This window comes from Cyprinodon tularosa, unplaced genomic scaffold (assembly GCF_016077235.1).
Source record: "Cyprinodon tularosa strain WSP-4 unplaced genomic scaffold, ASM1607723v1 ctg193, whole genome shotgun sequence".
Lineage (NCBI taxonomy): Eukaryota > Metazoa > Chordata > Actinopteri > Cyprinodontiformes > Cyprinodontidae > Cyprinodon > Cyprinodon tularosa.
In genome coordinates, this window is record NW_024038694.1 from 366,806 (window position 1) to 392,508 (window position 25,703).

Sequence of the window (25,703 nt, forward strand, 5' to 3'; positions counted from 1 at the left end):
CTCACTGAGGATAATGCAGTAAGCCTGGCCAGCATGGACATCGAAAACACGCTCCAGCTGCACCTGAACATCAGCGACCTCACCAACCGCGACCACATCCTCGAGTTTACCCCAGCCTTGTCCACACTCACTGACCACTTGCGCTACAGTATAGACAACGGGAACGAAGAGAGTTTCTTCAAAATCAACCAGAGGGAGGGCGTCAGCTACCTGCATTTGAGTAAGAAAAGGGTCATCCCGCCGGGGGCGTACGACCTTCAGATCAGCAGCGTCCCTCTCTACAGGAAGAAGGAGCTGGCCGAGCTGGAGGACCAGCATGATAAAGACTACCTCACGGGACAGCTGGGAGACGTACTGAAGATGAGGGTACAGCTCATCCTCCATTAACCGTCGCCAGACTGAGAGCGGCAGATGTTGCTGGCAGCTGCTGATCCAGCGTCAGGCTCACACTGCGCTAAATTCAAAACAATTGAGACTGTGGATCAGTAGTAGGGGCAACTAGGGGCTCGCCACCAAAGAGACAAAGAGGGGGGTGGGTGGGGGTTTACAGCACCATTTGATCACCAAAGATGATTCTACATATCATAGATACAAATTCTATGAAGCGAATAGCAGCAAAGTGAAGCTTGATCGATCTAATGAAACCCAACTTCAGCTGCGTTTGAAGCTGTCGAGGGTGTGAAAGGTTGTGTTAAATGTCATATGTGGAATCAGATACCACTTGGGCTGCGAAAAGTCATTTTATAAACTCAGTTTTGTTGAAAGAATGGGTTTAGTCGCAATAGTCTTGATATTAATGTCCTTCCCTTGCAGAGTTAAAGAATTTCTTCTTCCCACATGCTGAAAGTGGTTGAAAAAGAAAAAATGTAGGAGTGAAGGAACCCACTGTGGACTATTGAGATGCAACTACATCAGAGCTTGAATGAATCCTACTGCCTATTTAAACTCTTTCCATCTTTCCTACTGATCCAATAATCCATATCTACTGGTGCTAACACATCTGCATAGACTTCTGAATGCACTGCACTACACTACAAAACCCTTAGTAGTCATATACGATCCTATCCTGTCGGTCATTCTGAAGATTTCGTGTCCTTGCCGCTGCAACAGCTAGCATTGAAAGCCTGTCTGCTCTCTTCTGTGTATGTAAATTGTGTTTATACTGTAATAATCAGTGCCACTTTTAATCTATGAAGCATTTGTAAACTAGAGGAAGCCCCAGGATTAGAAGGGGTCATAATGGTGCTTATAATGACCAACTACTTCCTTTTTAAACAGTTTATACAGACATGCAGTGTACACTCATACACATTTGATGATGCCAAACCTGGGCCTTCATGATTATGCACTGAGGTCTCTGTGGCCACACGTCTCACAAGTTGAATCAGTGCTGCATTTTACAGACCAGCCTGTTCTCTGTTCACATCAGTGAGGGTTTAGCTGTAAATCCACACAATAAAACATACTTTTTTGTGTATGCATGTGATTTTATGCCTTTATTTATCCCATTGGTCAATTAACAAAGTTGGAAACATGAACCTCACAGGTACACAGTAAACCAGATACAAAATAACTGGATATTGTACACAGAAATCTCACATTTTACCCTGTATCAGAGAGTTATAACACTTAGCAGGCAGCAGAGGAGTGTAGTTTAAAAACGTTGGTAAAAATTCCAGTCCTGTACTGCCCCCATGTGGAAATTTGTAAAACTTCTACTACTGCTTGCTTATAGAAACCATGGAGTGAGAAACCAGATTTACCTGTATGAAAGAAACCCAAAAACTACAACTTTATAAGCACCTCATTTTCAATACCAGGAAAAACAGTTATTGCTACTCCAGTAACATTTGGACCATTTAGTTGCGCCCAGTAGATCCAAAGCCTCCAGCACCACGGTCAGTTTCTTCAAGTGTCTGGGGGGGGAAAAAAATTTAATAATTTAAGTGACTTATCAAGCCGAATACATAATATAATTTGGATGTTGGTGCATAAGGAGAAGTTGGAGATGCAAATGCAAAATACTTCAAGACATTTATTAGTATGAATGATATTGAAACAAATCACTATTTTTCCAGCAGTGGCACCACTAAGGAGCTGAAAGTTTAAATTGTAACCAAAGTAAAAAATTATGTTACATTTTAAATTCATACCTTGCACAAACAATGTTACGACTAGGGCTGAAACGATGAATCAGATTAATCGATTTTTGAAATAGTTAACTAATTTAGTAATTGATTAATCGTTAACTGGCGTGTAGATATTTTAAACATTCCTGAACCCACTGCGAGCAGCAATCATACCCAAGCTGTAAAAAAAAAAAAAAGGAAACATTTTGCATGTAATATAAAAATATTTTTCTTCTGTCAATAGACTCTATCCAGAACTCCTCAAGTGGAAAAGTTGTTGTTTTACCTCGTTTGATTTTGTAAAAAATCTTCTTTAAGGAACCTTTTGCTTTCCCATTATTAATAGATTAATCGAAAAAATAACAGATAAATGAATTTGAAAAATAATTGTTAGCTGCAGCCATATTTACGACCAACTTGAGGCAACTTAAAAGCGATTAATTAAATCAAGCTAGTAATGTTGCAGTTTACCTCTTCCTCTACCAGAGCTGGGTAGCAGATCTTCTCACAGACAAGCTGAGCGATCCGGTCACCCTTTTTCACTGTGAAGAGAAACACGAGACAATACACAAATTTTCTGTCAGCCACTGATTGTGCAAGATCTCCTGCTTAGAAATATGAAAGAGATCTGTAATTTTCATCATAGGTACACTTCGACCTTCAGAGACAAGATGAAAAAGAACAAAAAAAAATGTAGGAAAATAACACTGTAGTATTTTTAAAGTGATTGAATTTAAATTATGTTGGCAAATAGGCATTAAATCAAGCAAGATGTCTGGCCCTCACAGACCAGTAACCTTAAGAAGCTCTTCTGTCCATTACTGATTACCTGTATTAATGAAATCTGCTTAGACCCATCATTATCTGTATAAAGACAGCCCCCAATAGTTTTAAACTGTCAGAATCCAAACTCAACCATGGCCAGTTCCAAAGAGCTGTGGAAGGACACATGGGAGAAAACTATAGACCTGCAACCGGCTAACATAGCTAAGCAGGTTGGGGAATAAATCAACTAAGGGAGCAATTGTAGTAAATGGAAAATTTAAAAGACCACTGATAACGTCCCTCTGAGGCCCGACGCAAGACCTTATCCGATGACGTCAAAATGATGAATGACCTGCAGCTGGGACCAAGTTAACAAATGCATATTATATTAATGTATATGCAGTGAGAAGAATACTCTTGGAAGATGTGATAAGTACCTGAAGATTGCTGAAGACCTGGAGATATACAGAGGTAACTAAAATAGATTAGATTACTCAATAGACATAGATTAATAGATCAATCTAGTGATATATTTGCAAATTTTCCTCCGTTTCTTCATGAAAGCATTCTTCTAAGGATAGAAATGTGTAAAATTGAGAGTTTATTTGCCACGGAATAAAATATGATGACAAACAAGCCTAAATTATAACATATTTACACATGGTGTGTTTGTACAGTCAGGCTTTTGATCAGTAAAAATTTTTTTAGGCTATGCCACTGTGTTCCTCTAGAGGTTACAGAACCTCAGCATCCTAGAACCTTTACGAAACACTAGATACCTTAATGCTGAGAAAGATCTCACCTTCAAATGTTTCCTTGCCAAAGTTGAAGAGCACGACACCTACATTGCCCCGGTAATCTTCATCCACAACACCAGCTGTAAACACACAGAAACTGTTCAAATGTGCCGATGGTTAATGTGTTTATTTTTATTTTATGAAATTCTGGTCCTCAAGGACGATTCTCAGCATACCTGATATCAATCAATGATTAAATAACAAGCTTCTACTGAACTGCAGACACATGAACCAGGTGTTTCAAGCATGGATATATTTAAAATTACTTCTTGAATTAACTACTATCAACAGGCTTAAATTTAATAACACAGGTGTGTTTACACTTTTTGTTTTCTTTTACCCTTTTGATCCAAACCCCTAACCAGTTGGTGGCGGTAACGCACCAAAAATGAATAAACTGAAATGAAGAGCTTTCAGGATATGCCCACAAAACAAAATTTCATTTATATAGCTTTCCCACAGTGAATGAGCAGCAGCTTAGCAGTGAAAAATAAAATTTCCATTCATAAAGTGCAGCAGTAATAAAATTTAAACAGTGTAGGAGAGACGTGGTGCAAAAAGGCATTGATGTTGAAGGTTCAGAGCAGGGCAAAAATAAATAAATATCCATCCATTTTCTGGGATGCTTAATCTCAAGAGGGGTCGTGGGAGGTGCTGGTGCCTATCTCCAGCTGTCTACTGGCGAGAGGCGAGGTCCACCCTGGACAGGTCGCCAGTTCATAGAAGGGAAACACAGAGACAAACAGGAAAAAAAAAACATTCACCCAAACCTAAGGAGAATTTAGAGAAGCCAATTAATCTAACAGTCATGTTTTTGGACTCGGAGGAAGCCACAGTACCCGGAGATAACCCACGCATGCTCAGGGAGAACATGCAAACTCCATGCAAAACACCCCAGGCCAGGAATCGAACCAACAACTTTCTTCCACATTTGAGTGGAGTGCTATTAAGTATGCGCCTATCAGTGTGATGCAGCGTCTTGATTTCCGTGATGGGACTAACGGCGTTGAAAGTAACGGCGTTACTAACGCCGTTACCATGTTTTAGTAACGAGTAATATAACTAATTACTTTGACTGTAACTATAACGCAGTTATCATTGCAGACACCACGTTACTGCGCGTTACTCAGGTCGCACAATGAACCTTTTTTAATGATAGGACTCGTGCGCAGCTGCGTGAAGCTGACACCCCACCTACGTCAAAAAACTCTGCAAATAGACTGAATGGTTAGTGCAACGTTAGTGCAGATTTGTGCAGAAAAAAATATTGTTTGTTCTACTTTTGTTTAAGAGATATTAAAGATTATTTTTTAGGTCACCCAGAGGTGCGCGCCTTGTCATGAGAGAGGGGAGGATGAGAATGGCTGATGAATAGTGAGATTCCGTCTGTCAGTTGGGTAGGTGTGTGTTTCTGCTGGTGGGTGTTAACGTGCAGCACACACAGAGAGATGGAGAGTGAGGATGACTCCAGCAGCAAAACAGCGTTTTCCTGATGGAAATACCAGTGTTACGTCGAGCTGCGTTTCCCCATCAGATACAGTTTCCTCTGCATCTCCACACAGCGCAGGCGGCACGAGTCACCGAGCAAGCGACAGGAAACGCGCATGCTCGCTAAAGGCGCGCAACAGTCGCCCTGTGCTCACGCCACAGGAGAACTATGGAGAGCGTGAACGATCAAATGACAGTCTATATGGAGAAAGGGAGAAATCTGGATGGATGGATGCTCTGACTTTTCAACCTACTGTATTTTTAATTTTAAACATTATTTGATGGCCTTTGTGGCAGGGATGGAGATCCATATTTTATGTCACACGCAGAGTATACATCTAGATAGATAGATGGATAGATAGATGTTGCAGTATCTATAACAACCCAAACACACAGGATTTCAGAATTAGACATCCCCAGTTTTTAATTTCACCAGATCTGAATGCCCTGTTAAAAAACTTCCCATGGCGTTCCCCCCTGATGTCATTTACGTTGAGTTGCAATAAATGCTAAACTCTCTGCAGGTTCTTGTCTTTGTCGTCCGCTCTATTCAGCTGGCTTTGAAAACACACCGCGAGAAGGTGGGGGCCGGGTGGTGAGGGTTACGGGGGCGAGAAACGCAAAAGTAACGCAAAAGTTACTTTTACTAGAAACTAGTTACTTTTAATGTGGAGTAACTCAGTTAGTAACTCAGTTACTTTTTGGGAGAAGTAACTAGTAACTATAACTAATTACTTTTTCAAAGTAACGTGCACAACACTGCTTGATTTAGATGATCAACAGAGGAAGCAGATGTTTCTACCCAGACTTACCGCCAACATCGATAAAGTGTTTAGCTGCCAAGCCAGATCTTGGTGCTGAAAAAGAAATACTTGCATTTAAATTTGCACGAGCTTAACAGGAAGTGAAATTGAGAAGCACAATCAGCAGCTAGCAAACTCACCAACTCTACCATAATGTCCATGGGGAACAGCAATCTGAATGTCTGTCTTTACTATCGCCTTATCCAGAGGACCGATGGAGTAATCATAAGCACTGTTGTGGCAAAAGAGGAGAGAGGAGTTATACAGAGGAATAGCATCAGTTTATCTTGCATACAGCAGAGCAGAGCTTTTCATCTTAAGTTATGATTTCAGCTTAACTGTGCACCCTCTGTGTGCAGAACATGCACAAAGTGAAATTTCTGTTAAATTCAAGGAGCTTTAGAAATAAAACAACGTGGTTGGAATATAAACAGCCATTTCCAAAGCAGAGCACATGTTGTAACTAACCTGTAGAGGTCATATCCAGCTGCTTTTGCAGAACCCCGTGTAGGTGCTGTGGCATGCTCCGATAATTTAGAAAATCTAAGCACATGTTTTTCTTCAGGCGTGGATTCTGTCTTTGCTCTCTTGGATGGAGAAACTGCAGACGCATCTGTAACATCCAGGACCGGCATGATGGGAACGTGTACACAGTTTATAAAAACTCCCGAAATTATTCAACTAAAATTTATTTATTTTTGAAATAAAGTTCGCAACTAGCACTCTCATATATTTTTAACGAGCTTCTCTGGTCTTTGGCGGACTCGCTTTTCCCGCGCAGAGGAAACACGTCACTCACGCTTCCGGTTTCCTTCTTAGTCGCAAGAAACTTTAAGGTGCATACCGCCACCTACTGTACATGAGTGTTAAGCAACATTACCTTACATCAAATTCTATTTTCTTTAATCTTGTATTCTGTAGATAAATACTGCTTTCCTTAATCTGTGAATATCATTTAAATTTTCCTTCATTTCCAAATATTCCTTTAAGACTCCATCCTTGGCCGATTCCATGTTTTTTTTTATTTTTATTCCACGATAATTTTATTGAAACGAAAAATCATTCCATGGGTTTTTGGCCTAGTCGGATGTGCATCCCGTGTGTTTCTAAGTTGCTTGTGGAGAAATGTCTTGAGTCGTGAGTAGCGAGGAAACAGGAAGCGATTCTTGTGGGATGGAAAAAGGAAATAGTGAAAATGAAAATCAATTGAAGAGGAATCAAGTTCAGAACAGTCAAGTGATGAACCATCTAGAAATTAGAAATATAAAACAAAATGATTACACAGTAATATTCAAACTAGGCAATCAGGCAGACTATTTTAGTTAACAAAATCAGTTCGGTTCAGTTAACAAAATCGGTTCAGTTAACAAAATCGATAAACTTGTAGGAGAAGTCCGATTTGCCAAAACCCTGTATATGTATAGTGGAGACTTGTTAATAAACTGCAGAGACAGCGCTCAACAAGGCAAAGCCATACAATTTAATAAGATTGAGAGGAAAAGAGTTCAGTGGAGAAGAAAAATATTAGCAGGGGAGTCATTGGAGGTGCTCCTCTAAAACTAGCTGATAAAGAGATTCTAGAAAATGTAAGTGGTGCAAAAGTAAAATAGGTGAAACGGTTAAAAACAACAAGAAATGGAGAAAGGTGTGAAAGCTTATCTGTGTTGATCAAATTTGAAGAGGAGCAGTTTACCCAGTAAGTTTTTCATTAGCTACAATGTCAAAATGTACAATCCTCCACCTCTGAGATGCTTCAAATGCCAAAAATTCAGACATATAGCAGCAGTATGTAAGGGCAAACGATGATGTGGAAGCTGTGTTGGAGAGCATCAATATGGAAAATGTGGGAAAGAAGTAAAGATTAAATTCTGCAACTGTGGTGAACATACTGCTGCATATCAAGGGTGTGAATTGAGTAAAAGATCTGAAGAGATAAGAAAAGCAAAATTAGAGCTCGGAATAACTTATGCTGAAGCTGCAAAAAAGAATCCCATCCTAGTCAGAAAGATCAAAACCAACAGTTAAGCAAATGTCAAGTTCAAAACCTCTGGATCAATGTCCCAAAATTGCAGAAGATCTATTCATTATAAAACAGATTTTGTTCTTTTCATGGTATAAGTGATCAAATGTAGTGTTCAGACGACAAAGAAAACAGAAAAAATCTAAATAGTAGTGAAAGCTGCAGAAAAGTATCTTGAAGTTAAAGATTTAAACTGAGAAATTGATGGGAAAACGAGAAGGACCATCAGATTACTTACAGATAAATAAGAAATTATTAGAACGAATTTGATTATTTAGTATGTTGGATTAAATTACAGTTCGGAAAAATATTAATTTATTTTAATTTTTTTCTGGGGATGAGTCTTGTTTCCTGTTTAACTCATCAGTTGGTGGCGGTAATGCACTTTAACTAATTTGCCAACCGCCATAAAACCTTAGAAGAAGAAGAAACGATTACGTATGAAAACACGATTTAACAACATAAGATCGTAATTATTTAACCCCATCACCCTCCAAACTGAGCTGATAAACAATTTTTTTGTTTTAGAAAGCCGCTTTTATAACTGAAACGAATAAACTCGTAACTATCACGGCTATAGTTATTATGACGCTTTTTCATGTTCTCGCGATAATTAAAGCTGTAAACACCAAACTGCTTAGTTCATATCGTTTATGACCCTGATTTATCTGAATATCATACTAGAATCAAACAAGAGATCTCGGGATCATACACTGTCAACACAATTTAAAATACACCACAACACAGAAACCAAAGCAGTCAGTTACAAGATGTTTGATAGGCTAGCAAAGCTAGCTAGCACTGTTTGCCATCGTCCTTGCCTTTGTTTTTAGAGCACATCTGCGTGTGAAACTGTTTTTCAGAAAAACGTGGAGAAGCTTCAAACACCGATAAGCATCGCTGAATGTCCTTGAACCTTTTCATAATTGGTTTGCTAATAGCTTCCGTGTAGTACACCTGGTTTCAACCCACATCTTGTCGGCAGACAACTCCTCCTCTTCTTCTTCTTCTTCTTCTTCTTCTATTGAGTTTTCTGGCAGTTTGCATCCTGTGTGCATTACCGCCATCAACTGGACGGAGATGTAATTCAGAAATATAATGTCTGTATATCTTTATATCTTCATGAAACTAAATTCTATCTATACTTACACACACGCACATACACACACTAAATTCTCCCAGCTAATTCTGTATCTTTTAAATATTTAATAAGTGCTTTAATTATCTTATCTGATTGATGCTTCCCTAATAAATCTGCCATCTTTACTGAACTCCCCATTACCCTTTCCAGTTCTTTCCTCTCTTTTGTATATTTGCTACAATAGATCAACACATGTTCTACTCCTTCAATTTCTCCGCAATAACAGCAATTACCCGTTGGATGTTTCCATATTATTTTTAGACCTGCATTTAAACTAGTATGCCCAATCCTTAACCTGTTTATCCATATTTCCTCTCTTCTACTCATTATACTGTTATATCCTATGCTAATATCTTTATGTATTTTATATAAATGTCTTCCTTTTTTTTCTAAATTCCATCTCTTCTGCCATACCTTATTTATTTTATCTTTAATAATTACTTTTATTTCTGTTCTACTTAGCGGGACATCATATTCAATTTCTCCTACTTTAACTGCTTCTTTAGCTAACTTATCTACTTTTTCATTACCTAAGATTCCTTTGTGTGCTGGAACCCATGTGAATTGAATACTTATATTTTGTTGCCTTATACCATACATTAAATAACTGACTTCATCTAAAAGATCTTGACGGCTTTCAGATTTTCCACTTTTAAAACTAGTCAGGCAAGACATTGAATCTGAACAGATAACTACATTTCTAGGCTTCACCTCCAGCACCCATTGCAATGCTAAAATAATTGCCAACATCTCTGCTGAAAAAATTGATAAATTATCTGTTGTTCTTCTCTTGATAGAAATATTTTCTTTTGGAATATATACTGCTACTCCTGTTTTACCATTTTCCTCTTTTGATGCATCTGTATATATTTGTGTCATATTTTCATACCTTACTTCTAAATGCTGCTGAATAATTTGATACAAACCTCCACAAGACTCTTCTATTTTTTTAGTTTCTAAATTTACTATTGGCATTTCGAAAAACCATGGAGCAATTTTAGATGTACTTACAGTTTTACAGTATGTTATATTACTTATCCCAGAATACTCTGCATAAATATTTCCTTCCCATCCAAAACTCCTTATATTATGGCCATATTCCCAACATTCTCTGAATATCTGTTTAGTAGGGTGATTTTCCTCATGCCCTTGTAAATTTAACCAGTAATTTATTGACAGTTTCATCCTCCTTAAGTCCAGTGGCATTTCTCCAGTAATCACTTGAAGAGCAGGAACTGGAGATGTTCGAAAAGCACCACTACATATCCTAAGCGCTTTGGCTTGGATTCTATCTAAATCTAACAACAAAGAATTTGCAGCTGATTTATAAACAATACATCCATAGTCCAACACAGATCGAATTAAAACATCATATATTCTTTTCAAGGATGAGCTAGTTGCCCCCCGGTCATTCCCTGACAAACATTTCAATATATTAATACCTTTTTTACATTTATCAATAATCTTCTGCATATGTATCTTAAATGAAAGTTTTTCATCAAACCATACACCAAGGTACCTTATCATATTTACCTGTTTCAATTCATGCCCATATAATCTAAGATCTACTGTTGGATTATCCCTTTTCCTTGAAAAACATAATACTTGTGTCTTCTCAACAGACAAACGAAACCCCCATTCGTGTGACCATCTTTCTACCGTTTTAATTGCTGATTGCATTCTATTTTTTGACAACTCCTCCTACTGTAAGAACATGGAAAAGAACCTGAGGTCTCTAAATGCGTCTTCAGTTTAGCCCCGCCCCCAACGTCAAAAGAACGCAGAAAGTCTGTAAGATAGCGACTGGAAACGTATATATATATATATAAATATATATATATATATATATATATATATATATATATATATATATATATATATATATATATATATATATATATATATATATATATATATATATATATATATATATATATATATATATATATATATACATACATATATATATATATATATATATATATATATATATATATATATATATATATATATACATATATATACATATATATACATTTTTACTATCTTCACTATTTCCTTTTGCAGTCACATTTAATTTCACTGAAAATGATTGATATTCCAATAGCTGAATGTTTAATTATTTAATGTTTTACTTTTCAATTTTCGGCTTTATATTGTTGCATTTAACAATGTTTGATTTTACAATGCCAAATCTCCTTTTATGTGTCAATGTAAGTTGCCAATAAAGCTGTATACAACTTAAAATCAGTCAGATTTAATGTAGAATAAAAACAATTTTCAAATTTAATCTTTAAACCATTAGTAGCTGCTGCCATAATTGCCTTTTCATGTATTGGCCCATTATCAACATCTTTGTATCTTTTTAAATTTCATCATTCTTTTTTTTTTTTTTTCCTGGACACGATAACTCACTTATTTTGCTAAAACCACATTGTTCAGGGTAATATGCAGTGTTACTTTTTTTTATACTCATTTTCAGATTATAGAATGATTGGTGCACTGTGATGTTCGAAGCTTATTATCAAATATCCTAACCCTACAATAGCATTCCTATATCCTTATTCCTTACCTGTCAGTGTTAATCTACTACTAATGTGCAAGAACAACAATACAAAAAAAAATGTTTTACACTTTTTTATTTCAAATAATCCAATTTATTTACATATAATCACAAATGAATAAGTAAAAATATTCAATAGCAATTTGAGTAACTTAATTTTCCTCAAACGAAAATGTGTTTTGTGGTAGTGAAATGAAGACATTGAAGCAGCATTGGGTGGAATAAGTAAACAATATGCCATATGGTGATTTTACTGCATTTTAGAATTAAGGAATGTGTACAAAAAGAATTAAACAAGTATAACTACAGTGAACAAAGTACTATTATTAACTTACCCAGTATCAAAACCTATTGGTAATGATTTATTAAGCTTTTTGACTTAAAAAACGTCTACTCCAGTGTTTTATTTACATTTATATTACAGTCACTCTAACTACGCCAGCAGCGTCATGTGCCCGCTGGTTCTCTCTCTGGACTGAAATGGAAAACTGCAAAATTTCTTATTAAGCTCACATTGATGTTATGCTAAATAGTCAAACAGCAGCCTCAAACCTAACAGATAACGATGATGAACCGGAAACTGCTTCAATTCTTCATGAAGCAGTTCATATAACCGTCATTTTAACCAAAGTTCACACTCTTAACCCTCTATAATTCATGGTTATTATCTTGCGTGTTTTTAAATTGTTTTTCTTAAATTGATAATCAGAGTATGAACACATGACTGATGTGGTCTGGAAGACTGTCTCACTAATATCACTGTACCCTTTATAAACATAGTTCAAAGTAATGTCTTTGTGATGCCCCTTCCAGCTACATTGTTCTTTGGAGTTTGGCCTTTGAGATGCTCAAGAGTAGAAGGTAAGAACGCTCTTGTGGTTGCCTCGGATGAGCAGTGTGGGTGGAAGGTCCTTTGTCAAGATGTCCAACCAGGCCATGTAGAGGAAATCAGAGATGGATCCCTTTCTAGCAATGGGCATGCTCCTGCAGAGGGTTAACCATATAGAAAAAAATAAAACATTAAATAAGAAAATCTACTTTCCATCATTGGATAAAGCATAGTCATTGAATAGAATCTGGACATCTGCTGCTTATACTTACACAACGATCAGATTGGCCAATTTGGAGTGTTCCTGAAGGAGTTCGTTTAGGCGTACTTGGAGGTTTGTCTGTAAAAGAGTATGATATTTTTATTTAATTAATCAAAATCAATTGAATTACAATGAAAAAATTAAATCAATTTTTTCCCCACCTTCTCTTCAAAACTGCTGAGCTCCGCATCAGTGATTTTCCAGGGATACTCCTTTTGCATTCCCTGCGCCTGATCCCTGCCTTTGGACCCCTCATGTAGACGGAAAGGCTCAATCATGTCTTCTAGTTTCTTTAAGCTGGATGGATGACAGATGAGAGGATGAGCTGACTTATATATATGGATTACTTACTGATTACTACCTTCACCGTAACTGTTGCACCATCCAAAACTGATGGAGAGCATTTACCTGTCATCCCTGGGTCTAACGTTGATATCATCAATGACGGTGATGTCGCTGCATTTAATTCGGAACTGGTGCAACAGGGACCTCATTCTGTGAGATAATGATGTAAGATTTTCAGCTTAGTTTAATTGCATGAAGATATTTTTTTGTATCTCAATGTTGATGTGAGAAGTCACTGCTACTGATACTGGAACATTAATTTGTTCACTCACTCCTGCTTGTCTATTTCAGTCCGTCCAGGCTGCCCTGCAATGAAGATTCTTAATTTGGAGTCTTTCCACTTCTTCCTGGTGCTGAGGATGTATGGGAGCAGCAGTGTGAGACCTGGGAGAATGAAATATAAGTTGATTGTTTTAAAAATGTAATAATTGTTCAACCTTGTGACATTTGTCCTCTTTGTCTATCCATACTGACCTATATCTTTTGGACAATAAAACATAGCTAAAGTTCTTTTTGTTATCTTGATGTCCTATTATATCTGTTTATCTCCAATAAAAAGGGACAAAGGGTGAATCTCATTTCCTGTTTCGTAGGAACCTTCCCTTCTCCTTATACCTTGGCACAGTATGTAAACAATTCCCAGCATTGTGTTTCTTATCAACACATATATAATACCAAAGCTGAGATAATGAAAAATAAATATAGTTTGAAAAATATTTAAATTATTGATAAGGATATGCCAAAATGATCAGACTTCAAATGTATCCAATATATTTGAAGCATGCTGAGGATTAGTCCCACTGCATCTATGCTTATTTTAATCAGAAAATATATAAAAATATAATAACACCTTGTATATATATATATATATATGCAATATCAGCACAATACATCTGATTACACACGTTAGTAGTGCTTCTCAGACTTTGTATACTTCTTATCTCAACATTAAGGTCTTTAGACCTTACTATCAAGGCCCTTAAAATTGCACTGCAACAGGATGTGGTTTTTCTTTGTTTGCTGTGTTTCGTCTCTTTCTGCTTCCTTCTGCCTAAGTAAATGTTTCTAAAGTATTTACTGCATTTTTTGAAGAGTAGCTATATTAGAGCTCGACATGGTTTGCTTGTATTGTAAGTACTGAGATATTACTGTGGCTAATTCAATTTACATCCTTGTAATAATATCTGTCGATCGATCTATCCATTAAGTATTTTTAAAATCGTACATTAACATTTAGAATATATTTAGCTTTTCAAGCATATTTGGTTAAAAATCCTATTTATTTCACTTAGCGCCCCCCCTATTCCACAGCACTAAACATGTGCGAAAAGAATGATGGTTGTGTGCCTGACATTTAATTGAAATTTGGCTAAACCAGCAAAAAGATGAAGGATAAAAAAGCCAAAACTGCTAAAACCAAAGTATCTAAATGTTTTTTATTTGTATCTCCTGCCATCAGAGCGAGCCTCAAATGTTAAATTGACAATTTACATCTGGCAGTTATGGTAATAATTGATAGTTCTTTTTGGACTGAACATTTTCCCCACCTTGTTTTTAGTTACATTTTATCAACTAAATCTGATACTTTCTTTCTTTCTGTTTCAGTATTCAGAAAAGATATGCACTGCAAAAAATATCTAAATATAAGTCAACATTTCTTCAATCATGTGTATTTACCCTTAATTTGAGTAAATAAGATTGCCAATGGAATGGATATTTTTACTCTTATAATAAGAGAAGTAGATAAAATGCACTTGAAATAAGATAATGCAATTGTTTTTTTCTTATTATTAATGTAAAATTGTCTTGTTCCATTGGCAAAGGCTCTCACTTGCCTCAATAATTCAAGAACAAATGAACTTATTATTCATTTGTCAGTGCCGATGAATCCGTCTCACTCAGTGAGACATGTAGCTTGCCAGCCCGAACGCTTTCCCTGGGTAGTAACACCTACCTCCATCATCAAACAGCCACCACACATCAGTGGTGCCTTTAGGCTGTTTCTTCTTAAAATGACGACTAGCCTCTATCAGCCTCTCGTTCATTTTGGCGACCTGCGGTGGAGGGGGCCCACATACCGACACTGTTAGAGAGAAAGACAGAACAGACAGAAAAATAGGCTCAGTATATATGTAAGGGTACACGGAGAGGTGATTTAAAAGGGAACAGTGGGGCATTTGAGGCAGACTGATCATTAACAGACAAGTACAGACATTTCTCAGGAGGATGAAGACTGTGTACTAATGAGCTTTACAGTCTTGCCAGAATGGAGAACACTGGTGGTGCAGTGTGATGCAGAGACATAGATTGATAGAGTGGGAGGCTGCATGGACCCACTCCTATCTGGTTTTAAAGTCTCCTTTTAAAAGATGCTTCTCAAAGTGGAACAAATGGGAGCATATTATCGGATTACACCCACAGCAACGTCTTTAGTTGGAGCAGCTGATTCAATTACACCTCAACGGGAGTGAGGGAAAAAAGTTCCACAGAAAAAAGACGTGAGCCATTGACTTCATTTGTTAGATATATATTATTTTATCCCTTGATTTGAAGCAAATGAATGGAGGAGGGTTTTTACACGTTTAGGAGTTATCCACAGATTATTTTTTATGCGTCAGAGCATGGATTAAGGGCTATCAGAGACTCTATTATTACCATCTACTACAGCGGGTAGATACCTCTGGTTGTGAGTACTTGCTGAGATGACTTCCTGGACTTCCTGAAGAGTCCCTTGGCTTTTCCTCCATTTGGCATCATCTCATCATCCAAGGCATGTTGCTCCTTAGCTGCTCTCAGCATTTCCTCTGAAACATAACCAAATAAAACTTTAGTGTAATTAAGAATTATTAAGGAGAGCAAGAAAAGGAATGAGGAATATTTGTATAAATGTTGCAACTCGTGCATTTATCTGTCCCATTTAAACTACCGTATGTTTTTTGTCCCTATTCTTATTAGGTTCAGTCAGAAATACTGTACTTGCAGGATTTTTATGTCTCCTGCTGCGTGTCACTGCTAAGGTTACAATCTTATTCAGGGAATGATGCAATTTCTCAATTCAAAGGAGCCAAAGGGGAGGAAATCAGATGTTTCCATGATTTTCACAAGTTCCAATAAAACACCCCCGTTTTCCTTTCTAAGAAAGTGAAAAGGGAACAGGTGTGTCTGATCTGATTGATGAGTGGTAGTGGCGTGATTTGGAGAGAAGCTGCATTGGGTCAGCTAAAATGAAGAGCTTTGTAAAAACATTTTACAGGATTCAAAGTTCATATTTATCAGAGTCTTCACTGTTTTCCATGAAAACAAAAAGAGAATTTTTTTTATAATACTTTGAAGACTGAATTAGTGGAACTTCTTTTAAGACAGTGATTGACCTGGTAGTTGGAAATCGGGAATACACAAAGAGAAATGTATCATCTGATATTGTTTTATGGCATGATTGCAAGTTGTTGTTTCTCTGGAACAAACCGATATAAATGTTCTATAATCGACAAATCAAAGTTCTCTGACCAAAGTTCATATCAGATTATTTATTCAAAGATATAAAAAAAGACACAAGATTCAAGTCAAAAAATGATTACAAAAAAGATAAACAAGATTTTAAAGATTTTTTTGTTTTTACTTTTTTCTTTATTTTATTTTCTATTTTTATTCGTACTTAAACAGAAATCTACACTCTGTGGTCCAATAAAACATTTTAATCCTAAGGGACAGAAAATCCCCATAACAAAATGTTTACGCTTAGCTAAAAAAAAATTTCCATTCATTATTTTATTTTTTTCAGTATCTTTCCATCATATATAGGTAAACTTTGTTTTGTGTGAGGCGTAAAAACTTTTTAGTTTCTTTCTCAACCTTTCTAAACCTTTCTGCTATTTTTCCCCATTAATCTCATAAGTAAAGTTGAAAAATGTTAATTTATTTCTTCCGGGTTGACCTGCACTTCAAATAAATATAAGCCCTCACTGTATTAAGCACATAAACAACTATCATCTTGGTAGGCATACTCAACCTATGCTGCTAATACAATGTTGTTTAAGCAATTAAAAAAGTCCCATTATTGCAGTAATCTGACCTATAGACCAAAATTTATTTATACATGTAGATGATAAAATATCGGTGAAGGAAAGTGTGGATAATGAAACACACAGCTTCCTTATACTGACCTTCTTCCTCAACGATATGTGATATGTCCATTCCCTGTTCCATCCTTAGCACCGCTGTCCCATACTCAAAATCAAAGGCATCGCTGCCATAAAGAGAAACAGTTCATCAGATTATCATGTTGATCTTTTGGGTATTTGAAACTGCTGAGGGTGATTTCACATTCTTTGCTTGTTTATTTGGGATACTTACTGTAGTATCCCCACATAACCCTGCACTGCTTCTGCTTCTGCAGTCCTCCAGTCTCTCTTAAAGCCAATCATTAATGTGTTGGGCTTCAGGCGACCAAGACCAGCAGCCTGCGAGAGAAACAAAAACTTTTGTAAAACCTTTAGCTCAGGACACAGACACCTTGTTATAAGATCAGGAGGTCTGATGAACTTAAAACTATTTCCAAATATTCAAAATGTTCTTTATATGAGAAGACCAAGTCTCTGTTTTACAGCTAGAAGTTATGACCAGAGAAGATAAGTCTCTGTCTGCAGGGACTTATTCAGTGCAGCGTTAATCAATTATAGCCTTTAATCTTCTGTGCTGTTTGAAGAGAGCAATCCTGACAATGAACAGTGGCCTTATCCCCAGAGCGTGATAGTTAGAGCCATAAGAATGTCTCATTAACTCCCTCCTCTTCTACCTGTTTCTTCAATGTCCTGACAAGTTTCTCGAGGCAGGTCATTACAAAGTAGTGCTCGGGCAGTAAAAACAGGGACACACACTTCTGCACATCTGCCACGTTCCTGTTATATGATCCCACAGGTTGCATATTATTGTAGTGGAAAATTTGTGTCACTTGTTTTCGTTTTCCTTCATTTTCATGTGTAGATGACGTCCACACTGACCTGCAGCAGAGTCTCTGCACCTTCCCGGAAATTTTCGCAGGCCACAGCGGCATAAAAGGCTTTGCGTTTTTTCTTATTGAGCCACAGCTGGTTCTTTTCCATCCCAACGTTCATCTCTGGTAGGACCTCTGATCTTGGACCCTTAAAAAGTAAGAAACAGAGTTGGAAAAAAAAAAGACAAAACTTAAGTTTCCTAAGTTAATAGATTTCTTTACTCTGTAACTGTTCGATGTTCTATTAGTTGTGTGAAGTCAGCACTAATGCTTTTTATAGGCTTTGGTAAATATGAGACTGCAATAAAAACCTACCATCAAAACTTCACAGGTGATACAGAGTCCATAATTCTTGGTCATGGAGTGAGCCAGATCTAGGAGAGCAGGTCTGGCCCGTGCTGATCCAGTTAGAGCCAAGATCTGAGGCCTGAGTAAGAACAAAAGCTGTGTCATTATTATTCTCCAGATAACCATGATGTCTTTTTACCTGCTAAGTGAATAAGCACGTTTATTCACAAACATAACTAATCAATGTCGATATAACATCTAGTGTGAGAAGTCGTTTTGTGAAGGACATTGCTTTGTTAAATGTCTATCTGGCTATCGGAGCTAAAAATAGCTTGGATAGCCCTTTGTTACAAAGCATGAGGAATATGATTTCTGCAGGAAAAGTACATAAAACAAAGAGGAACAAAAAGTTCACCTTGGTGGCCCAATATTAGACCCTAATACGGAGGTCTTCAACAGGGGGTCTGCAACCCCTAGGGAATCCATAGAGGTATTCGCAAAAGTTTTGGTTGATTAGACTTTTTGATATATATATATACCGTAGTAAACAGATAAATGGAGGCAGAAGATGTCTTTAAGTCATCAATGCACACATTCAGCGACACACAGGAGCTCTTTCAAGCTGGGCGCCGTTTTATTCACAACACCTGTCCCATCAACCATGAATCAGATTGAGAAATACTTTAATAATCCCAGGGAGAAATTACTTTCGTTATATGACACCTTCGGTAATAGAGTGACTATAGGACTAGTTTGATATAACACAATTTCATGCAATATATTTATAATTAGGGGGTCCCCGCTCCATCTCGCCATCAGTTTGGGGGTCCTTGGCCTGGAAAACATTTAAGACCCCTGCCCTGATAGATTCAAATAACATTGCCTGATCTGATCAATATTCTTTTTAACAGTGGCATCAAGATGCTCTAAATGAGAATTCAACATGTATATGAGATCCTCTGGCTGCTGGTGAGTAACAGCATCTTCCATACAATCAGAGTCGCCCTCACTGCTAAAAGGGGTCCAGCTTCATAATAACAACTGTACCTAATATAGCAGCCAGCAGAGGTGGTTAGTAATTAGTTACATTTACTATGTTACAGTTAGTGGAGTAACTTTTTGACAAAAATGTACTTTTAGGAGTAGTTTCACTGAGCCATAGATTTTACTTTTAGTTGAGTTATATCTTTATAAAATATTGCAGCTCTTACTTGAGCAAAATGTTTGCTACTCTGTCGAGAGTAACTTAACTGAACAACAAACATGCTTGTTTTAAAATGGAAAATGCTCCAAAAAGACAAAGTTAATGTTTATGTCAAAATTAGCTTCTTTTTTTTTTTTTTTTCGCAAACAAGCTAAATTGAACCTTCCATGAAATCTAAAGGTCAATTCAATCGGAGTAAGGAGCAAATATTGTCACTGGAGCTACTGGTTTCATATGTTTTCTCAGTTACATTATCTGTTTTAATTTTATTATAGTCTATAAAATATCAGAACACATAACTTTACATTTTAGTCAGTCTTTATTACATAATTTTAAACATCAAATGTTCTGATTAGTTACTTAGTACTTAGGTATCCTTTTTAGCAAATACTTTTTACTCTTACTTCAGCAAAAAAAATATGATAAAGTAGTTTTCTACTCTACCCACTTCTGGCAACCAGTGAGTGTAAATGGAGTAAAGGTGCTGCATATTTTTACCTGAAGTTCTTGACATGATCTTCCACACCGGTTAGAGATAAAGAGTTGCTGACGGCACTAACAAAAGTCACCGCCTGTGTGGACGATCCCCAGTTCACCTCTGCAGAGTGGGTTCATTAGAGGTTAGTTCTACTAATATTTAAATGATCCCTGAAGAGCTTTTCAGCCTACAAACATGTTCACCTGGTTTCTTGACTGTGACGTAAACGTAGAGCAGAATTTCAATGGCGTATGTGAGAAGAGCAGCCCACCAGTTGATGACAAACATGACCACACAACAGAGCAGGGCTCCCAGCAGAGAGAGCCACATGTTGTAGTATTTATATGCAGGTCTCCAGCCTAGGAAAAGCATGACAAAGGATAACTCGGTTATTTGTTCTTCTCCTTAAAAGTAGCTGTAAACAATATATTAATAATATAGTAAAAAAAAATTTCCAAGTGTTTTATTGTTATTAAACTGTCACAAGTACAGAGCAACGTAATGAACTCTCTGGATTTAACCCATCCCCTTGGGGATCAAGGTTAGGGCATAAGCCCTATGCCCTAACCACTAGGCCGCCATTCCCCAAATGTGTATAAACAAACTCATAGTCATTATATTGAATAAAGAATTTCATATTAAACTCACCTGGAGACTTGGCGTAGGAAGCATGGAAGCAAGAGAAGTTGATAAGAGCGTAAGACGCCAGGAAGAAGTTTGAGATGATCGGAGCAATGGTGTTCAGATTACCTGTAAAAATAATTTAAAAAAAGATCTAAAAAAATGTGTATAGAAGCTTTTGAATTAAACAGTGAGTGCACCAGTATAATCATACAGTAATTAAGGAATAAAACTGCCTCTATTTGAGGTGTTTGGTACTGGTTCATTATATGAACCAACATTATATGAAGAAGAGATTTAGACATTTAGCTAAGTTAAGAGCCAGCGCTACTACAGTAAGATGAAATGTTTTTTTGTTTTTACTGATTTAAAGTATCTGTGGGAATCTCAAACGATAATAGACTTCAATTCCTTCTTAGTGTTTTTAAGAGGAATTATCTAAGAAACTGAAACAATATTCAGTGGAGGTTGTCGAGTTTGTTGCGCTCAATAAAAATCTTCTTTCTTTAACAGCGTAACAAAACATTTTTTTTAACTCGAGGCATCCATAAAAGTTAAAATGCAACCATGTTCACATTTATAAGCACACCTGCTGGTAAAGGTAAAAGAAAAAATATTTTTTTTTATTGCAAGAACATCATCTCACAGCGAAATAGCTACTGGAGCTTTCTATTAATCAGTTTCAAAATGTTGGAGCTTCTTTTGCATCCTCCTCGTAATGCATGATCAGAGGAGTAATCTACAAGTAATAGGAAAAATACTACAAGTGGGATTTCAGTTTTACCAGGTGTGCTAAAAAATGACAGTAGTATAACATCAGTGTGAGAATGTTAAGATGTTTAAGTAATGCCCAAGCCCTTTACTGACCAATGAGAATAAAGGCCACAGAGATAATAAATGTGAGGACGTAGCCAGGGATTGGCTCGTTGTTCTTTCCGTATCCTTTGGCAAAGAAATGCAGAGCTGTGTAGATGTTGTCTTTACACAGAGCCTGGGGTGAGACAGAAATTTGATTAGAAATGTTGATGGCAACAGAACTACCTTTTTTTTGAAACTCAAAGAAAAAAGTCGTTACCTGGAAGACTTTAGGAGCACTAACAAGAGAGGCCAGGGCAGATGAAAGTGTGGCTGAGAAGGTTCCTGCAGTGATGAGGTGACCGAACCCAGAAACCATGGTCATAACCTAAGTCAAGGGTGATAATTAGAGCGCGTCATAGTTGAACAAAGCATTTTTGTTCTTAATGAAGATGAATTAACAATTTTTTTATATGGAGGATTTTTTCCATCACGCTTATCTCAAATGGGGTCGCAAGGGGTGCTGGTGCCTATCTCCAGCTGTCTACGGTCAAGAGGCGGGCTACACCCTGGACAGGTCGAAGTCCATCGCAGGGCAACACAGAGACAAACAGGACAAACAACCATTCACACACACACTCACACCTAAGGAGAATTTAGAGAAACCAATTAACCTAACAGTCATGTTTTTGGATTGTGGGAGGAAGCCGGGGTACCCAGCAAAAACCCATGCATGCACAGGGAGAACATACAAACTCCATGCAGATAGACCCCAGGCAGGGAATCAAACCTGGAACCTTCTTGCTGCAATGCGGCAGTGCTACCCACTGCGTCACTGAGCAGCCCTATATCTAACCAATATGGTAATAATACTTTAGAACATCCTGCCAGTCAGATTAAGGTGAGATTCCCTGCTGGGGTTGCCAACTGTTCCTTAAGAAACTGCCCTGCGCTGAGAAACAAAAAAAGGTGTCTAATGTATTTCAGGTGTGATTTAAATGTTTACTTAATCAATTCACACAAGAAAAAGAAAAAATAAACTCATAATTTCAGTAGATTGAAAGACAATGCGTGGCTAAGAAGTTAGCCTTATTTAATTTTCACGAAGTTGGCCACCATATTTCCAACAATGCCAGAAACTGGTGACACCCCGACATCCCACCCCCTGATTGCAAACTTGGGGCCAACTAAAAATACATAATGATGAAATATACACTGAAAAAAATACTTTTTGATGCAGTAAACTATTAGAGTATTCGTCATAATTTCTACTCTGTAAGTTTTACTTACATTTCCTTATACTATTTAAATGTTTAATAGCAGTATGCACATAAACCTCAAAATACTACATAAACTTTACTCTAAAAATTTAGCATTTTGAATCGCACGCACACCACATGCACACTGTAGCTCACAGCAGGACTGCTTCTGCTCTGTTTCTGTCATTTTGCAGGGTGCTACAGTATTGCCAAAGAATGATAAATTCCCTGAACTTGGCATACCCTCCCACTTTATGCTACACTTTTGACAGAAAATGGATGGATGGATTCCAGTTAGACGTCAAATTTCTGTTTGGCCCATGAAAGATTGGGCAATTTAATACAATATGGTATATAATGCTTTGTTAATCTGTTTAAAATGAAAAATAAACTGTTTAATGTATATTAAATGTATAGACTATTGGATACATTTATTAGGTAACATTTGTCAAAAGAAAACTGGCAATGATTACCTAATATTAGTGAGTAATGTAACATAATGCAGCAAAGTAAATCAATATTTGAAAAACAAGAAAATAATCAATATCTTCTCAATTACTTCATAACAGCAAATATTACAGGGATTTAATATTTACTTAAAATATTAAGTAAAATCCTTTTGTGCCTGTAAAAATCAAGAACACTTTTCTTAGTTTGTTTAAATAAATCCAACTTACAACTTGGATGTAATTAAGTAAATTTTACTTAATTTCTTTACAACTGTTATGTCTTATGTAAAGTAAAATTCACTTGATATTGGCAAGCGAGTGTTACTTGACATTGCAGCATTAAACTTGACCTAAATCATTTGCATGCAAATACTTACAATGTATTTTTTGACTAAATCTTATAAGTTGTTGTTTTTTTATTGTATTTTTTAAGTAATAATTGTTTGGTCGCTTACAGGTGCTGGTCATAAAATTAGAATATCATGAAAAAGTAGATTGATTTCAGTAATTCCATTTAAAAAGTGAAACTTGTATATTATATTCATACATTACATACAAACTCATATATTTCAGATGTTTATTTTGTTTAATTTTGATGATTACAAATTACAACAAATGAAAATCTCAAATTCATCATATCAGAAAATTAGAATATTGTGAAAAGGTTCAAAATTGATGGCCCCTGGTGCCACACTCTAATCAGCTAATTAACTCAAACCACCTGCAAAAGCCTTTAAATGGTCTTTCAGTCTAGTTCTATAGGCTACACAATCATGGGGAAGACTGCTGACTTGACAGTTGTCCAAAAGACGACCATCGACACCTTGCACAAGGAGGGCAAGACACAAAAGGTCATCGCTAAAGAGGCTGGCTGTTCACAGAGCTCAGTGTCCAAGCACATTAATAGAGAGGCGAAGGGAAGGAAAAGATGTGGTCGAAAAAAGTGTACAAGCAAGAGAGATAACCGCACCCTGGAGAGGATTGTGAAACAAAACCCATTCAAAAATGTGGGGGAGATTCACAAAGAGTGGACTGTAGCTGGAGTGAGTGCTTCAAGAACCACCACACACAGACGTATGAAAGACATGGGTTTCTGCTGTCGCATTCCTTGTGTCAAGCCACTCTTGAACCACAGACAGCGTCAGAAGCGTCTTGCCTGGGCTAAAGAGAAACAGGACTGGACTGCTGGTGAGTGGTCCAAAGTCATGTTCTCTGATGAAAGTAAATTTTGCATTTCCTTTGGAAATCAAGGTCCCAGAGTCTGGAGGAAAAGAAGAGAGGCACTTCATCCACGTTGCTTGAAGTCCAGTGTAAAGTTTCCACAGTCAGTGATGGTTTGGGGTGCCATGTCATCTGCTGGTGTTGGTCCATTGTGTTTTCTGAGGTCCAGGGTCAACGCAGCCACATACCAGGAAGTTTTAGAGCACTTCATGCTTCCTGCAGCTGCCCAACTTTTTGGAGATGCAGATTTCATTTTCCAACAGGACTTGGCACCTGCACACAGTGCCAAAGCTACCAGTACCTGGTTGAAGGACCATGGTATCCCTGTTCTTAATTGGCCAGCAAACTCTCCTGACCTTAACCCCATAGAAAATCTATGGGGTATTGTGAAGAAGAAGATGCAATACACCAGACCCAACAATTCAGAAGAGCTAAAAGCCACTATTAGAGCAACCTGGGCTATCATAACACCTGAGCAGTGCCACAGACTGATCGACTCCATGCCACGCCGCATTGCTGCAGTAATACAAGCCAAAGGAGGCCCAACTAAATACTGAGTGCTGTACATGCTCATACTTTTCATGTTCATACTTTTCAGTTGGCCAACATTTCTATAAATCCTTTGTTTTTATTGGTCTTCAGTAATATTCTAATTTTCTGATATGATGAATTTGAGATTTTCATTTGTTGTCATTTGTAATCATCAAAATTAAACAAAATAAACATCTGAAATATATGAGTTTGTATGTAATGTATGAATATAATATACAAGTTTCACTTTTTAAATGGAATTACTGAAATCAATCTACTTTTTCATGATATTCTAATTTTATGACCAGCACCTGTAATTTCATCTTTTAGAAGGTTTATGACATTTTTCTTAATGTTGTCCCCTCTTGGCCCTCTGTAGTTCCCAGGGGGGAACTTTGCATTAATTCCTTGAAATCAAGCTTTTGCCTAAAATGCTGTTTTAGATTTTAGAAGACACACAAAAAAGAAAGATTTTTAAAAATGATAGAAGCTCACTTTCAGGGAATCATTAATAAAACTAATTACAGTTAAGCAAATATGTTAGAAAGGTTTCCATACCTGGAAGTTGTTCATCAAGCCGAACTTGCATGGTTCTGTTTCGCAGGAAGTAAAATCATAGCCCAGTTCACAGGCCGCTACTGCTGAGCCGTTACAAAACGTACCGGGAATAATGAGGTCGGTTGTGTTTCCTGTGGCATCTCGGACGACAGTACCAGCTGACC

The 25,703-nt window shown here is 37.0% G+C and overlaps 3 protein-coding genes across 4 annotated transcripts in view; 1 reads left to right on the plus strand and 2 right to left on the minus strand.

Annotated features, from left to right (window-relative positions):
* Positions 1 to 1,477, plus strand: part of fbn1 (fibrillin 1) — an 84,769-nt gene extending 83,292 nt beyond the window's left edge. Inside the window, exon 66 of the mRNA XM_038283391.1 lies at positions 1 to 1,477. Coding sequence (XP_038139319.1) covers positions 1 to 387 — 387 coding nt within the window. The 3' untranslated portion in view covers positions 388 to 1,477.
* On the minus strand, positions 1,464 to 21,351 carry dut (deoxyuridine triphosphatase). Of its 2 annotated transcripts, none has more exons than XM_038283395.1 (7): positions 21,337 to 21,351; positions 6,451 to 6,669; positions 6,123 to 6,214; positions 5,992 to 6,036; positions 3,697 to 3,771; positions 2,601 to 2,671; positions 1,464 to 1,916 (listed from the first exon to the last, which is right to left on the minus strand). In XM_038283395.1, the coding sequence occupies exons 2-7, from the start codon at positions 6,615 to 6,617 to the stop codon at positions 1,860 to 1,862; spliced, it is 507 nt and encodes a 168-aa protein (XP_038139323.1). In that variant the 5' UTR covers positions 6,618 to 6,669; positions 21,337 to 21,351; the 3' UTR covers positions 1,464 to 1,859. The 2 variants fall into 2 exon arrangements, with proteins under 2 accessions (XP_038139323.1, XP_038139321.1); XM_038283393.1 differs by lacking the exon at positions 21,337 to 21,351 and adding an exon at positions 8,824 to 8,993 and having other exon boundaries at positions 6,451 to 6,595.
* Positions 12,056 to 25,703, minus strand: part of slc12a1 (solute carrier family 12 member 1) — an 18,541-nt gene continuing 4,893 nt past the window's right edge. The window contains exons 10-26 of the mRNA XM_038283392.1: positions 25,540 to 25,697; positions 21,802 to 21,909; positions 21,594 to 21,717; positions 20,754 to 20,855; positions 20,309 to 20,464; positions 20,126 to 20,225; positions 18,451 to 18,562; positions 18,143 to 18,283; positions 17,496 to 17,602; positions 17,306 to 17,388; positions 15,821 to 15,946; positions 15,097 to 15,225; positions 13,415 to 13,526; positions 13,206 to 13,292; positions 12,959 to 13,094; positions 12,808 to 12,875; positions 12,056 to 12,690 (exon numbers count right to left, since the gene is read on the minus strand). Coding sequence (XP_038139320.1) covers positions 12,555 to 12,690; positions 12,808 to 12,875; positions 12,959 to 13,094; positions 13,206 to 13,292; positions 13,415 to 13,526; positions 15,097 to 15,225; positions 15,821 to 15,946; positions 17,306 to 17,388; positions 17,496 to 17,602; positions 18,143 to 18,283; positions 18,451 to 18,562; positions 20,126 to 20,225; positions 20,309 to 20,464; positions 20,754 to 20,855; positions 21,594 to 21,717; positions 21,802 to 21,909; positions 25,540 to 25,697 — 1,985 coding nt within the window. The 3' untranslated portion in view covers positions 12,056 to 12,554. The remainder of the gene's footprint in view (positions 12,691 to 12,807; positions 12,876 to 12,958; positions 13,095 to 13,205; positions 13,293 to 13,414; positions 13,527 to 15,096; positions 15,226 to 15,820; positions 15,947 to 17,305; positions 17,389 to 17,495; positions 17,603 to 18,142; positions 18,284 to 18,450; positions 18,563 to 20,125; positions 20,226 to 20,308; positions 20,465 to 20,753; positions 20,856 to 21,593; positions 21,718 to 21,801; positions 21,910 to 25,539; positions 25,698 to 25,703) is intronic.